We start from the raw sequence: 12,033 nt of genomic DNA, 5'->3' as shown, positions 1-12,033 counted from the left end.
ACTCCTGAATATTCCGGACTCTGAAGTTTCCCAGCTCCAGATGTTCTGGCCAGACCAGAGGGGAAAAAAAAAAACCCACCCAAAAAAGCCTCAGCATTAATAAAAACCTTTTGAAAATCCCGAGTCCTATTGCGCAGCAGTGACATCATATCCGTGAAATATGAGCTGATGATGTCACAGCTGGGAAATGAGGGATGATTGTTCCTTCTTGGCACACGCTGCTGCTCGGGCCAGACCTGTTAAATAACTGCACATGGCCCATAAATGTGGAGATTAAACCCAGGAGTTGGGAACGCAGCCCCCTGGGCACCTGGGCCATGGAGCCTGGTGGGGACAGGGTTGTGGGGAGGGTGCCAAGGGTGGGGAAGGGGTTTGTGCCCTGATTCCGCTCCCAAAGGCTGGAGGAGGGGTTTGTCCCGCAACTTTACACCCAAAGACTGGAGAAAGGGATTTTTCTGCTAATTCTATTCCCAAAGATTTGGGTAAAGGATTTGTCTGCCAGTTCTGTTCCCAAAGACTGGAGAAAGGGTTTGTGTCCCAGTTCTGTACCCAAAGAGAGGGAGATGATTTCTTACCCACTTCAACCCCCAGACCTGGATGCCTTTGGATTTTCCTTTGCTTTCCTCCCCCTCCTCAATCCTGGTGGCTGCAGGGGACAGAGGAATGGCTTTGCCAGGCGGTCCCTGTGACCCAGGACAGTGAGGGGACAGCAGAATGTCCTGAGGGAGCAGTGGCAGCCCCTCTGCTCACAGACCCAGCACTGCCACCCATCCCCACCCCATAACTGCCACAGCTGCCTGTGCCAGGCATGGAAAATCCCCCCTTGACTCCCCTGAGAAGCACTTATCCCTCAAATCCTTGGATTCACCCTCCTCCTTCCCATACCAGGGCTGGCTGCAAACATTCCTGCCTGGGCTAGCTCCTCCCACAGCAGAGATTTGAGACATGGGAAGCAACAATCCATAAAATCCCAGCACTGGATCCCCCAACCTTCCCAATCCAGACCTCCCTGGCACAGCAGGGTCTGTTATCCAAGCACTTCCCTCATCCACACATTCACTTCCCACATGTGTGCAGCCTCCTGATGAAGGAACACATTCCATGTCATGGAAAAGGGCTATTTTTTCCATCTAGGCCTCTCATTTAAGCTCCCAGCTGGATGTCTTTGAGTTTGGCCTTTTCCCTCTTTCCTTTTTGGGCCCATTGTTTGTGCTGGGAAGGATGTGCCAGGCGGGAGGGGAGCGTCTGCCGAGGTGTCCATCAGGGAGATCCCAGGGCATGGGATGTTATCTGTGAATTTAATAATCATTCTTGTTCGTGCCTGATCAAACCAGGAACATTTATTTATTTATATCCTCACTCATTCCTTAGGACAGGTTTTGATGGGACAATTTCAGTTCCAAAAGTTGGGGGGAAAGAAAAAAAAACCCACACCTGCCTATACATTTTTTTCAGGAAGATTTTGTTTTGCTGCTCCAAAAGTGAAAATTTCCTTGTCTTCTCACTTAACACAGGCTCATATTTCCAAAAATATGCCAATCATAACAAAAGAAGTGGAAGGAGGGAAAGCAAAGGCTGCAGCCAAGATAAAACGCTGGGACCAACCTGTGCTGACGCTGTTTTCCTTTCTTAGCTCCATGGAAAAGGTATTTTTATGTTTTAGCCCAATGCAGATTTTGTCTTTTTATTCATTTGAAATCTGAATTTTCAGCAGGCAGGAAACTGTTTCTTTGACAGCTTTAATCAGAAATCAAAGATTTGATCATGCAGGGAGATGGAATTTCAACTTCAAAGCTCCGGCACAAGAGGTGGATGCAGGTACCCGTGTGCTTCGATGCCGTGGAAATGGGAAGGATGATGGGAGGCAGCACTGCCCGAGGAAATTATAGAGGGACACAGCACTGGGGAATGTTCCCAGCAATGAGAAGGGGCCTTCAAAAGGCAGGTGCTTAATTATTGTACAAAACACGGCAGCAAACAGCGATTGGAGCCCAAAACCTCCTCTCTGTGCAGCCACAGAGCGCAGGCAGGGCTGGAGGCTGGGAAGGGGGGATGTGCTGGCTCCCCCTTCTCCAGCTCCTTGGCAGAGGCAGGCTTGGAAACCTGGCTGCACCTAGCAGCCAGTGGCAGACAGGTGGCAGGGGAATGGGGACAGCAGTGGCACCTACATCCAGAGCCAGCTGTGGCCACGGAGCAGGGCTGGGGCTGGGGCTGGTTCTGCAGCTGGTGCTGGAGCTGCTTCTGATGCTGGAGTTGGTTCTGGTGCTGGTGCTGGACCTGCTGGTGGTGCTGGTGGTGGTTCTGGTTCTGATGTTGATTCTGGTGCTTGTTCTGGTACCAATGCCAGTGCCGTTGCTGGTGCTGGTGCTTGTGCCATGCTGGTGCTCAGCTGGGACAGGCACAAATTCTCTTTTCCCCCTGGCATTTGTGTTTCTAAAACGAGTCTGAAATAGCTCAGGATCACCCTGTGGGGTCCCTTTCCAGGGATATTTTTCCCGTTCAGGCAGCTGGAGGCAGAAAAGGTGGAGTGGAGAACCTGTCCCTTCCCCATGACCTCGAGCATCCCCGGGTGGGGACGTGGCTGCAGTGCCCAGCGAGGGGTCCCACAGCTCCCAGGAGTGATGGGCAGCTCCTGTGCCAGAGTCTGCTTTTCCCATTAGGAACTGGATGGACCTGGATGAATATTTCCCCTGAATATTCCCTGGAGAAATGGTGGAAAATGGGGCCCCACATCCAGCACGGTGACCAGGAGCCACCCTTGGAGCCAGCCCTTCCCATGCCGCCTCCAAACAGGAATTTCTTGGTTGTGCATGGATAAAAGGCTTTTGTTTGAATGACGTCCTGGGATTTGCTTTTCCAGGCTTGACTCCGACCCTGGAAGGAAAGTGGGGTGTGTGAATCCTGAGGATGTTCTGCAGGCTTTGGGAGGAAAGAAGTGTGATCCATCCATCCATCCATCCATCCATCCATCCATCCATCCATCCATCCATCCATCCATCCATCACCTGAGAGCCCAGGTGCCACAAGGCACAAAGAGAGGGACCACAGGGAAGCACCTCAGAGGTTCCCCGTGGATCTCCATGCCTGCCAATGCCCTGGAAGCAGCAGCTGGCCGGGAATGACAGGGCAGGAGCCGGGCTTTGCTGCGAGCTCTCGGCACCTTGATGTCTGAACCTGCTGGTAATTAGCAGGAATTGGGTTGTAATTGCACCAGAGAGCGGCAGAGCGGGGGTGACCTCAGCAGCCGCTAATTCCTGACACAGAAGGACGATCTGGGGGCACCTGGAGCGCAGTTCGGAGCTGCAGCCCTTTCCCAGCCGTGATTAATCCCCAGGAAATGTTCTGTGGTCGGGCTATTACCACTCCAATCTGGGGCTGAAAATGAATCAGAGCCGCGGATGACTGTGGGAAAATTGTCACCAAACTTGGATGGCTTTGCTTTGTTTCACCACAAAACTCTTAACGAAGCATTGAAATGGAGATGGATTCTCTGCCTGGCCCCGACATTAACCCTTAGTGAGCCCAGCCAGGCTGAGGAGGAGCAATTCCACGCTCCAGCGCTTGGCAGGGTGGAAATTCCTTCAATCAAGACGGAGAGACGGAGGGAGTGTTAGGGATGAGCTGGGCTCTCTTGGCTCAGCTCCTGCCCTGCTCTCCCATCCTGCACAAAGCCTGGGAGTGGGATCCTGACTGGACATGTTTGGGATTCTGCAGCCCCTCAGCTCCGATCCCGCGGTGTCTGGGTGCCTGTTTGGGGCCATCCTCGCCCGGCCGCCAGTCAGGGGCTGTAATGAGATTCCTGGCACTGCCGGTGCCTCTCACAAAGTCCTTCTGCAGGCACTCGCCAGCCGCAGGCACAAGAGCCTCCCCCCGCCGGCACTCGGGGCTCAAAGGGAGCTTTGTGAGGCACCACAGGCTGAGCTTTCTGCCGGGGACAGGCGGCAGCAGGCAGCCTGCAGGCACAGCCCCGTCCAAGGAGAGGGGACACGAGGGATGGGGACACCCCTGGGCTGGGGTGGCAGGAAGGACTCGGGATGGAGAGAGATGGGGCAATGACACAGGGATGTAGGAGGGAACGGCTTCCTAATGCCACAGGGCAGGGTTAGATGGGATCTTGGAAAGGAATTCTGCCCTGTGAGGGTGGAGAGGCCTTGGAATGGTTTTCCAGAGAAGTGTGGATGTCCCTGGATCCCTGGAAGCGTCCAAGATAGGCTGGACAGGGCTTGGGGCAACCTGGGATAGTGGAAGGTGTCCCTGCCTGTGGCAGGGGGTGGAATGAGCTGAGCTTTAAGGTCCATCCCAACCCAAACCATCCTGGGATCCCATGAGGACGGCTACAGACTGGATTTCAGCACTGGGCACATGATAGGATCTGCATGGAGCTCATCCAACCTCCCTGAGAGCCCCCAGGCAGGCTGAGCTGGAGCCATGGAAACAAATCCATCCATGCTTTGGATCCCAGAGTGTTTGGCCCCTCAGCTGGGGAAGGAGCAGTGCCAGGTAGGGCTGCACACCCAGGGCTGGGGGGAAATGTCAGGGATGGCAGGATCAGCAGGAACCCAGACTCCTGGAGCTGGGAAAGAGCTGCAGCCTGCTCAGGGAACCCCGTGCACTGAGGGAATTCAATTCTCTAACGGGTTTTTCATACATTGTGGATATAAGACAATGTTTGAGATGGAAAGAGGCAGAAATGCACATGCACGGCCTCAGCTCTGAAATTCCATCCCCAAGCCAAGGTGTACATAGACATATTTTGAAGTGTTTTCATTTAAAAGAGTAAAAAAGAGCTCTGGAAAAGGAGCAGATTCTTTGGCTAATAGGATCCACAGGGAAACTGCAAGAACTTAATAGCTCTGCAGGAAAATCTGCACAGCACCTTCCCAGAGAGGATCGTGGAGGACAAGGGGAGAGAATGGGAGAGGTGGAGGGCAAGGAGAGGGATGAGGTCGCAGAAACTGTTTGGGCCTGAATATCATGGAGTGGTTTGGGTTGGAAGTGATCTTAATTCCCATTCAGTCCCACCCCTGCCATGGGCAGGGGCAGCTTCCACAATCCCTGGTTGCTCCAAGCTCTGTCCAGCCTGGCCTTGGACATCTCCAGGGATGTGGCAGCCACAGCTTCTCTGGGCACCTGTGCCAGGGGGTGTCACAGTGTGCCCTGAATGGCTTCAGGTTGTGGTTCTGTCACCCTGCCCTGAGCACAGCAGAGCTCCAGGAGCCCTGGGAGGCTCCTGGCACCATCAATCCTGGTTCCTTAGGTGGAATTTGCCTTGTGGCATTTGCCTCTGTACCCTCAGCACCTTGGTTAATGGGCTACAAACCCGCCTGGGCAATGGCAGGGCCCAGACAGGGGAGGGGGAAGGGAAGAGGAGAAATAAAATGAAGTGGTTTGAATTTTTCAGGGAAGCAGAGATTTCTGTGAGTGGGAATAGGACTGGAATGCTTTAGTAACCCAATCCAGTGCCAGGCCTTCTGCACGTGGGAAAAAAAGCCAGGAGTTTTGGAGACCTAAAGCCATCTCCTGCCTCAGCTCCTGGCACACCAAAACCTGGAAAAGGCTTCCTGGAGCTCTGTGCTGCCTGCCTTGTGTTTATGGTACCTCCTTTGCACTTTGTGGTTTACATGGATTGCAATACACTGGGTTGGAGGTGTGATCCCACTGCTGGTTGTGCTCCCCCTCTGGAGTCTCCTCTCTCTCTGTACACTCCTTTATATTTATGGACTGTGGGATCCTCACACTTGTGGTTTCTGTACCACACACTCAGCTCAGTGAAATGTTATTTAAAACGTGCAGAGCAGCTCGGGGTGTGCTGACAGTACCCCAGGATTGAAGGGGAAGTGCTTTTCCATGGCAAGAGTGGATCCTGGAGGAGAGGGAGGAAGAGAGAGCAAAGGTGAGAGAAAAGGAAAGGGAAGAAGAGAGAGATGGGATCAGGGAAGAGGAGGGAAAAGGCCAGGGAAGAAGACATGGAAGAGGGGAGGGAAGGGGAGAGGAGAGGAGAGGAGAGGAGAGGAGAGGAGAGGAGAGGAGAGGAGAGGAGAGGAGAGGAGAGGAGAGGAGAGGAGAGGAGAGGAGAGGAGAGGAGAGGAGAGGAGAGGAGAGGAGAGGAGAGGAGAGGAGAGGAGAGGAGAGGAGAGGAGAGGAGAGGAGAGGAGAGGAGAGGAGAGGAGAGGAGAGGAGAGGAGAGGGAAAATGCAAGGGAAGAAAAGAGAAAAGAGATCAGGGGAGAGGAGGGAAAAGGCAAGGGAAGAAGACAGTGAAGAAGACAAGGGAGAGGAGAAGGAGAAGGAGAAGGAGAAGGAGAAGGAGAAGGAGAAGGAGAAGGAGAAGGAGAAGGAGAAGGAGAAGGAGAAGGAGAAGGAGAAGGAGAAGGAGAAGGAGAAGGAGAAGGAGAAGGAGAAGGAGAAGGAGAAGGAGAAGGAGAAGAGAAGGAGAAGGAGAGAGCCTAGCTTGCCACCCTCCACCTGAGCTTCACCTCATCCACATCCCTCTGGAAAGAGGCTGTGGCTGTCCCAGAGCACCTCCACTGAAGATCCAGCTGGGAATGACAGCCCACATCACCAGTGTGGCTCCATGATCCCAGCTTTCCAGGGCAGAGGCAGCAGCTGTGAGCTCTGGGGCTGGATGCAGTAGGGTACAGAACTACCCCTTCCATCTCTCCTTTATCCCAGCTAGGTTGTCACTGCTCTGTTTATTTGGTCATTTTTGGGAAGGGAAGAAGGCAGGGGGGTCCAATTTTCAGCAGCCCATGACAGCATAATTAGGGAACTATAAATGAAAGAAAAACACACTCTAGAAATCCGGAGACTTTCACATATTTTCCCTGTTATTCCATCGCCCTGGAAAAATAAAAGCTACTCAGCAGGAACATTTATTAGCAATTAGGATCTCAGGCACTGGGGACAATTGGGGTAATTAAAGCTTCCCACAGCCTCCTGTGCTACCCCCTGCTCCCTGTGCTGCCTCCATGGGACTGGGCACTGTGGATGTGTGGGAGCTGAGGCACCAACAGCATTGAACAGGTCAGCAAGGCCAAAACCCACAGATCATCCTCACCCTCGCCAGGTCAGATCATCAACAAATGAACAACATTCCCCGAGGGAAAAGAAAATAATGAAGAGGATCATGTGAAAAAGAGCAATAAAATCTTGTAGAAGAACAAGAAAATAGCTCAATTTTCTGCCTCTTCTCCGTTCCCTGCCCATCCTGACACAGGGAGCAGCTCCCTTGGAATGGAAGCTTTGCACGGGTACAGGAGGCAGAATCTCCAAGCTGAGTTTAATCTCAAGTGGCAGACCTGGGTTTATGTTAGTGTGAGGCTCAGGACTGGCTTTGCCAGGGGGAGGATGTGTGGCTGGAGCAGGCAGGGAGGAATTAAAGCTCAATTCCCACAGTGCTGTGAGGAGCAGGAGCCTCCCTCACTGCCTCACCTGCCCAAAGAATAAGAGAAATACAGGAATAATTCAAGAAATGAAGGAAATGGACTGGCCTAATATCCATTGCTTTCTCAGGCAGGAAGATCTCCACTTTCTCTGGGATTTCTGGTCTTGCTGCCATTCTCCCAAACACACAAAGATACAGAAAGATCCCAGAGTTTGGATTTTGGTTTCACCAGGAAGCCTCTGCTTTATACCAGTAATGCAAAGAGCTTTTAAAAAGTAACTTTTGTAGCGACTTTATTTCATTCCAGTATTGTAACATAACCCAATTTGAGTGAGGAACTCACAAACAGGGAATGCTGACGCTCATTCCATGACCAGCTCGGAATTTTCCTGCTGTGCTCATTCTTTAGGCTATTTTTATCTTCATTTTTTTCCCCTTTTGCAAAGGTTTTATTTTGGATGAAACCCTGTTTTCCAGGAAGCAAAAATGTCATTATTATTTTCTTAATCCCTTCTAGCTGGGCTGATCCCAATGCCTGAATGCCAGGGATCTCTTTGAGCATCCCATGGCATCACAGCAGCACTTTCCCTTTTCCTCCTGCTCTTTTCCATCCCAACACAACCCATTCCTGGAATTCTGAACTGGATTCAAAGTGCAACCAATCTGCATCCAAACAGGTGGCAACAGGGAGTTCTTCCCATTGCAAAACTCTCCACATGAAATTCCCAAAGGATTTGGGACCTGAGCTGTGCAAACCCAGGGACTGAGTGGAATGTGATGGGGCTGTCCCAGACTTAAGCCCAGAATCCCAAGGTGACCTCTGCAGCCAGAAATCTCTCACTTTGAGCACAAACTTCCAGATTTTTTTGATTTTCCCTGGTGGGAAGAAGGATTCCACTGATGATTCCAATACCCCATTTCGGAATATGCATTTCTCAATCACCTCCAATTACCAGGTCATGATCCCAGCAGGGATCCAGTGACCCTCAGGGACAAAATGCCTGGTTTTGTCACCAGTTCCAGACGATTATTTCTGGAGAGAGAGAAATCAGATTAAAAGTCATTCCTTGGCCACCAGGATGAACTCCTTAGCAAAGCAGGAAGGGGGGAATTGGGATCATGCTGCTCCTGGAAGCCTCTTGGGCAGTGATTTCCTGAGAGAAGGGGAAGAGCAGACAGGACATTATGCCCAGAGGCTCTCCCTGCGTGGCTGCAGCTCCTCCAGCAGCAGCTTTGAGTCATTCCTGAGTGTTCCTGAGTGTTCCTGAGTGTTCCCGAGTGTTCCTTCGGCCACATCCACACCCAGCACCTGCAGCACAGGGCAGACCTGTTGGGTTCATCCCAGGAAATCCCTGCCCTCCCTTTGGGAAGGGCTGTGCATTGCCCTGAGCCCTCGCTGATGTTCCGGGCGAGGCGATGCCGATCCCCGCACAGAGCCTGGGATGGAAGGCAGGAATCCCGGCATTCCAGGGGGGATTTGAGGAAGGCAGCCCTGATTCTCTGCCCTAATGGGTTGTTAATCCACCCCCAGTGCATCCCATTTGCCAGCTGATTCCCGGGGGTCCCGGCGTGCCTCCATCCTGCAGACGTTTGCTGGCAGCCCGTGGTTTCCCGGGATCCCCTGGGAATGGAGCAGGGACTGCAATAATCCCCCCAGCATCCCCCAGCATCCCCCCCGGCCCCAGAGCCGCTGGCAGCCGCAGTGATCCGCACATTACGGGATTTATATGAAGTGCTGCTGAACAAGAAAGATTTGAGGGGGTTTAGCAGCTCCCTGGGACAGGGATGAGCTCAGAGCTTTGGCTCGTGCTCCAAGCGGGGCTGGGGCTTTAAAGTCACACAACAGGAGAGGCCTGAGGAGGGTGAGGGTTCCTCCTCCTCTCCCCTAGGATGTCCCCACGGCACAGCCAGGACCTGCAGCAGGACTGGGACTGCACAGGGCCCTCCAATGTCCCAGAATTATCCTCAGAGCTTTGGCTCGTTCTCTGAGCTGGGCCAGGGTTTGAAGTCACACCAGGAGAGGCCTGAGGAGAGCAAAGGTGGCTCCTGCTGTCCCCTGGGATGTCCCCATGGCACAGCCAGGACCCACAGCAGGGCGGGACTGCATGAGGCCATCCAATGTTCCAGAAGTGTCCTCAGGTGACAAAGCTGGTGACAAATTATGCACTTGAGTGACACTTTACTGAGGGGACAGGGACAGTGAGAAACTTCTTGCGCAGCGCTGGAATAAGCAAAGGGCTCCTGAACAGGAGCAAGGGTTTATCCAAACATCAGCCTTGAACCCACCCATGTCCTGCTGCTGCAGCCCCTTCCCTGTCCCCCCAGGACAGGGCTTTAGTCCCAGGCATCAGCTGGATTTTCCCTTTTACTCCTTTTGCTGGAGTCTGACCTGCAGCTCAGCTCGATGCAGCTCAAAAACCAACCCAGCCCTGCCTAAAAAAGGAGCAGGAGCACCCACAAAACCCCAGGCCAGTGATCAAGTCTCACCAGGAGGCTGGAATCTCATCCATCAGGAGTGAGGAGCTGTGGGATTAACCCCCTTGGTGGCTCCTCACTCCCTTCAGACAGAAAAGCTTTTAATAGGTCAGCAGATAAAGAAGCAGCAGTGCAAACATTCCTTATCTGCCCTGCCATGCCTGGGCTCTGGAATACAACTGATCCCTGCCATGTGCAGCCCCACTCCAAGGAGTTTATCTTCATTGGAGGCACAGTCATCCAGCGAGATTGGGATGTAATTACCTCCTGCAAACCCAACTGCAAATCTTCCCAGCCAGTCATTAGCTCTGAGACAGGCAGACAGGCAATTACAGATGAATAAATGACTGAGAAATGACTCCAGGAGCCTCTCAGCCCTGCTTGCACCTCCAGCTCACAATCCGAGGCGCGCTCTAAGCTGTCCATCAGGCCCACCTGCACCTGGCGCGAGCCTTTCCTGATCCCACCCCACTCCTCCTGGCCTTCCCAAGGGTCCCACAGGTTATCCCACACCTCCCTCCCCCTGATCCTGGCAAGGGCAAAGCCCCCAGCTGCCTTTCCATAGTCTGGGATGGACCTGGATAACCCTGATGAGGCCCAGCCCAAGGCTCCAACACCTCCCGAGTGTTTCACTCCTGGCTGAACTCCTCTTTCCCCTTTTCCCTTCCTCCACTCTCTCCACAGGTTTTAAAGCCTCGGTTCTGAACGTGTGAAGTCTCCCAAACAGGTGAGCCATAAAAAACTGGAGAGGACTTTGCAGGGAGGCAGCAGCACCAGGGGCTCGTGGTTGGAGCAGCAGCAAGCCAGGACACTCGGGATCAAAGCCTGGCTCCAGCAGGACCTTCCTCAGTGGCCCTGGAAAAGGGGCAGAGTGGAGAACCCACAAGAGCTGGGTTCTCTTCACAGCATTTCTGAAGGTGCCAGCACCCAGAAAGTCCCCCAGAGCTTTAGGAACACCTCTCCCTCCACTGGGATCACCCACCTTCCTCTTCCTCTGCCCCCTGGGAGCCTGGAACAGCCAGGCAGTTTCCAAACCTTTCCCAAGGAGGCTGGGTGAGTTGTGCTGGATGCATTTCCCAGCTCTGCTCATTCTGAACAAATGGAACACTCCCCCTCACAGACCCCCCCTAAAAGCTTTTCATTAATTCCTCTGCAGTGGTGCCAGCATTCCCAGTTACCTACTGGAGCATACTGGGACTGCCAGCACCTCATCCCCACGCCTGCATTCCTGCTCCCCCCTCCTCCATCCCAACAGCCTGGATGTTTTATCGGGTGTGATTATTTACTTAACGAAACGCAGGTATTTGCAGCCCGGAGGGTTTTCCCCACCGGGAGGCTGGAATAACAGCACGGAACAGCCCCAGGCCTTGGGAATACTCACAGCATCCTTTGCTCGGGGAGATGGCCGTGCTGGCAGGAGGAGGAGCAGCTCAAGAGGTTGTTTGATTGTTTCCTGGTTGTGAAAAAAGTCAGCTGGTTCCAGGGCGCGCAGAGGAGGAGGGAGATGCAGGGAAAGGGGTGGCGATGGCAGCGACACTTCTGGCACAGCTTTGGCCAGATGGAAGCCTGGATTCCTGGCAAGCCAGGGCTGTGGGTGGCCAGGTCTCCCTCATCTCCCACGGGAGGAGTTTCCTGGATGCAGAGCCTCCTCCCAGCCCAAACAGCTCCAGCTCTCCTCTGTCTCCTGCAGAAACCTCACCGTGCTTGGGGCGCTCAGGGAAGGCTCCTTCTCTGTGACCCCACACCTACAACAAGGCAAATTTGCCTAGTTCTGGGGTCCCAGCCTGAGCTGGAGCTCTGGGGGGATCTCACAGTTTCAGGGTGACCTCAGTGCTCCCTACAAGCACCTGGAAGGGGATTGTAGTAAGGTGGGGTCGATTGCTTCTGCCGTGTCCCAAGTGAGAAAGGAAAACGGCCTCAAGTCGCACAGGGGAGCTTCAGATTGGATATTAGGAAAAATGTTTTCACTGGAAGAGCAGTCAGGCCTTGGGATAAGTTGCCCAGGGAGCAGGAACCTGAGCAGGAGGTGAGGGAGACATCTGCTCCCTGGAGGATGATGGATTTTATCTCCCTTAGGGAACTCCCTGGCTTCTCCCAGCCCTTAGTGCTGGATCCCAGCCCTTTCCCATCCTTGCACTCCTTCCTTCCATCACACTCCCAGTGCAGCACCTGGAA

The 12,033-nt window shown here is 53.4% G+C and overlaps 1 protein-coding gene across 1 annotated transcript; it reads right to left on the bottom strand.

The window, feature by feature from the left end:
- Positions 1–1,668: 1,668 nt before the first annotated feature.
- Positions 1,669–11,413, bottom strand: LOC118698691 (uncharacterized). Its single transcript, XM_036402172.2, has 2 exons — positions 11,240–11,413; positions 1,669–2,874 (listed from the first exon to the last, which is right to left on the bottom strand). Exons 1-2 carry the CDS (start codon positions 11,242–11,244, stop codon positions 1,950–1,952), a joined length of 930 nt encoding a protein of 309 aa, XP_036258065.1. The 5' UTR covers positions 11,245–11,413; the 3' UTR covers positions 1,669–1,949.
- Between the last annotated feature and the right edge of the window lie 620 nt (positions 11,414–12,033).

Source organism: Molothrus ater, chromosome 14, assembly GCF_012460135.2.
Source record: "Molothrus ater isolate BHLD 08-10-18 breed brown headed cowbird chromosome 14, BPBGC_Mater_1.1, whole genome shotgun sequence".
Taxonomy (NCBI): domain Eukaryota; kingdom Metazoa; phylum Chordata; class Aves; order Passeriformes; family Icteridae; genus Molothrus; species Molothrus ater.
This window is presented reverse-complemented; position numbering and strand designations above follow the sequence as displayed.